Consider the following 3416-nt stretch of genomic DNA (forward strand, 5'->3'; position numbering starts at 1 on the left):
TTAGCTCAGCAGGGAGCTTCTGCTGCAGCATCGATAAAACACATTGATCACCCGTTTCAGGATCTCTTTTGTTGTCACCCCATAAACAATGGGGTTTAACATGGGGGGAATGAGCACATAGAGGTTGGCCAGTAGGTTGACAATATAACCTGGGATGATGTGCCCAAACTGGTGTGCTAAAGAGGAGAAAACAGCCGGCACGTAGAACATCAGTATGACACAGACATGGGAGCCGCAGGTGCGGAGAGCCTTGAGCCGGGCTTCCTTGGAGGGGAGCAGGAAGACGGCCCTGAGGATCAACCCATATGATACAGCAATGAGCACAATATCTAAACAAATTACTAAAATAGCCACAGCTACACCATACCAGACGTGGACTGTGATGTCATTGCAGGCCAGCCGGGCTAGGATCATATGCTCACAATAGGCGTGAGGCAGGAGGTTGGTTCTGCAGAACTTCAGCTGCTTCATGAGAACAATGAGAGGAAAAATGATACAGAAACTTCTTGTGACAACTGCCAGCCCCATCTTCCCGATGACAGACTTGGTTAGCATGATGGTGTATCTCAGGGGGTCGCAGATGGCAACGTACCGATCAAACGCCATGGCCAGCAGGATGGCCGACTCGGCAACAAAACTGACATGGATGAAAAACATCTGGGTCAGGCAGGCAGCAAAAGAAATTTCTCCCGCTCTAAAAAAGAATACAGCCAGCATCTTGGGCACCGTAGTGGTAGATAACAGCAGATCAGCAGCGGCCAGCATGGACACTAATAGATACATGGGCTCATGGAGGCTTCGTTCTGTTAGTATGATGAATAGTAGGAGAGAGTTCCCAAAAAGTGATGCAACGTAAATCAGACAGAAGGGGATGGCAATCCAGAAATGAGACTCCTCCGTACCCGGGATGCCGGTCAGGATGTAACTAACAGGGTCAAAAACAGTGTGATTGTCAGCTGGCATCATGTACTATCACTTGGATCTTCTATTCATTTTCCTGTAACTCACAGCAAAAGAGAAAATCAGTGAGAACTGTAGTGTCAGCTAGGACTGGAATGCATTTGTTGAGAGAATCATAGATACCATCAAAAACTTCATTGTGTGACATCTGCCTGTTGTGTGTGACCGTAAATCCAGAAACACTGTCATACTGCGGAACTGTAGTAGGAAGAAACCCTGAGACATAAGCCCTTGTATTAGAGGCCTAGCATGGGGCCTGAGGCCTGGGCTAAAGTAACGGTCAAAGGCTTGTTGATATAAAGCAAAATTAGTCTGGTAGCTAGAGGCAGGCCCTGCTCACAGAATCTGGCAAGCACAGGGCTGATATTTCAAAACCACACATTACTACGAGGTGCTGGGCACAGAGAACTCACGCAAACACAATTTCAGAAGGGTTGTATCAGAACAGCTCGATATAAGCACATTCCCTAAAGATAACAGGAAAATGGTTACCCATCCTAAAGATATGGTGTCATAACTATAAAAGGAAGGGTAACAGCTCTCTGTGTACAGTACTAAAATCCCTCCTGGTCAGAGACTCCAAAATCCTTTTACCTGTAAAGGGTTAAGAAGCTCGGGTAACCTGGCTGACACCTGACCCAGAGGACCAATGAGGGGACAAGATACTTTCAAATCTTGGGGGGGGAAAGGCTTTTGTGTGTGTCCTTTGTTTAAGGGGTTGTTCGCTCTTGGGACTGAGAGGGACCAGACATCAATCCAGGTTCTCCCCATCTTTCTAAACAAGTCTCTCTTATTTCAAAATTGTAAGTAAAAGTCAGGCAAGGCGTCTTAGATTTACTTTGTTTTCTCAACTTGTAAATGTACCTTTTACTAAAGTGCTTATCTTGTTTGCTATACTTTGAACCTAAGACAGAGGGGATTCCTCTGAGCTCTTTAAGTTTAATTACCCTGTAAAGTTATTTTCCATACTGATTTTGCAGAGATGATTTTTACCTTTTGCTTTAATTAAAAGCCTTCTTTTTAAAAACCTGATTGATTTCTCCTTGTTTTAAGATCCAAAGGGGGGTTGGATCTGTATTCACCAGGAGTTGGTGAAAGGAAGGAGGGGGGAAGGGTCAATTTCTCCTTGTTTTAAGATCCAAAGGGGGTTTGGATCTGTATTCACCAGGAGTTGGTGAAAGGAAGGAGGGGGGAAGGGTCAATTTCTCCTTGTTTAAAATCCAAGGAGTTTGGATCTGTATTCACCAGGGAATTGGTGAAAGGTTTCTCAAGGCTTCCCAGGGAGGGAATTCTTAAGATGGTGGCAGCGGACCAGAGCTAAGCTGGTAGATAAGCTTAGAAGTTTTCATGCAGTCCCCTACATTTGTACCCTAAAGTTCAAAGTAGGGATACAGCCTTGACATGGTGGCACAGCGGTGGGATCGTTTTAAACCCAAAAGCCAGTAAGAGATTTTTTTTTCCTTCTAGCTGCTTGGAGAGCAGAGCTGAAGGTAGATGCATATCTTATCTCTCCTTGCCTGAAGGCAGAGGTGTTAAGTTTTTTTTAACAAGGTCCTTTGTTAAGAGAACGGTTCAATCAGTGAGCAAACTTTGATCTGGTAAAGGTAATTTACAATCTGAATTGTGTTTTTTTTCTTTTTACATCCTCGGGAGTAGCTTGTTAGAAAGTCTCTGTTAACTCAGCAGCACTCAGCAGGAGCCTGAGCTAAATACATCCCAGTTTCAGTCAACTGCAGAGGGGTGTGGCCCAGCACAGGAAAGCAGGAAAATGACTACCAGTGAAGCAGCTAGCAAACTAGAACTGGCCAGACTAGAAGCAGAAGAAAATGAGAAAAAACATCAGAGACTACTTCAAATTAAAAAACTCGAGAAAGAAGCCAAAGAGGAGGCCCACAAGAGAGAGATGGAGCTGGAAAAAGCCAAACATGACAGAGAAGAGAAAGCCAAACAGGAGGCCCATGAAAGAGAAGAGAAAGCCAAACAGGAGGCCCATAAAAGAGAGATAGAACTGGAAGCAGCAAGGACTAGGCAGGGTGCATCAGACCATCCTAACAACTCCTCTCCAGGTACCACTTCCCATCCCAGGAAATTCCCCACCTACAAGGCAGGCGATGATACTGAGGCCTTCTTAGAAAATTTTGAAAGGGCCTGCCTTGGATACGACATCCCTCCAACCCAGTACATGGTAGAGCTGAGGCCGCAGCTCAGTGGACCCTTAGCAGAGGTGGCGGCTGAAATGCCTAAGGAACACATGAACAGTTATGAACTTTTTAAAAACAAGGCCAGAATCAGAATGGGGCTAACACCTGAGCATGCCCGTCGGCGGTTCAGAGCCCTAAGGTGGAAACCTGATGTGTCATTTACCCGACATGCCTACCACATTGGGAAAAATTGGGATGCCTGGATATCAGGAGCAAATGTTAAATCTACGGAAGAGTTGCCCTTCCTATTGCAAA

The 3416-nt window shown here is 45.4% G+C and overlaps 1 protein-coding gene across 1 annotated transcript; it reads right to left on the bottom strand.

The window, feature by feature from the left end:
- On the bottom strand, nucleotides 1-966 carry LOC135886536 (olfactory receptor 52B2-like). The gene has a single exon (XM_065414285.1). It carries the CDS (start codon nucleotides 964-966, stop codon nucleotides 1-3), a length of 966 nt encoding a protein of 321 aa, XP_065270357.1.
- Nucleotides 967-3416: the final 2450 nt, after the last annotated feature.

The sequence above is a fragment of the Emys orbicularis genome, chromosome 1, assembly GCF_028017835.1.
Source record: "Emys orbicularis isolate rEmyOrb1 chromosome 1, rEmyOrb1.hap1, whole genome shotgun sequence".
In the NCBI taxonomy this organism is placed as follows: Eukaryota; Metazoa; Chordata; order Testudines; family Emydidae; genus Emys; species Emys orbicularis.

Bases quoted from the DNA above. Each gene is read 5' to 3' on its own strand.
- LOC135886536 (XM_065414285.1), bottom strand. From the start codon at position 966: ATGATGCCAGCTGACAATCACACTGTTTTTGACCCTGTTAGTTACATC.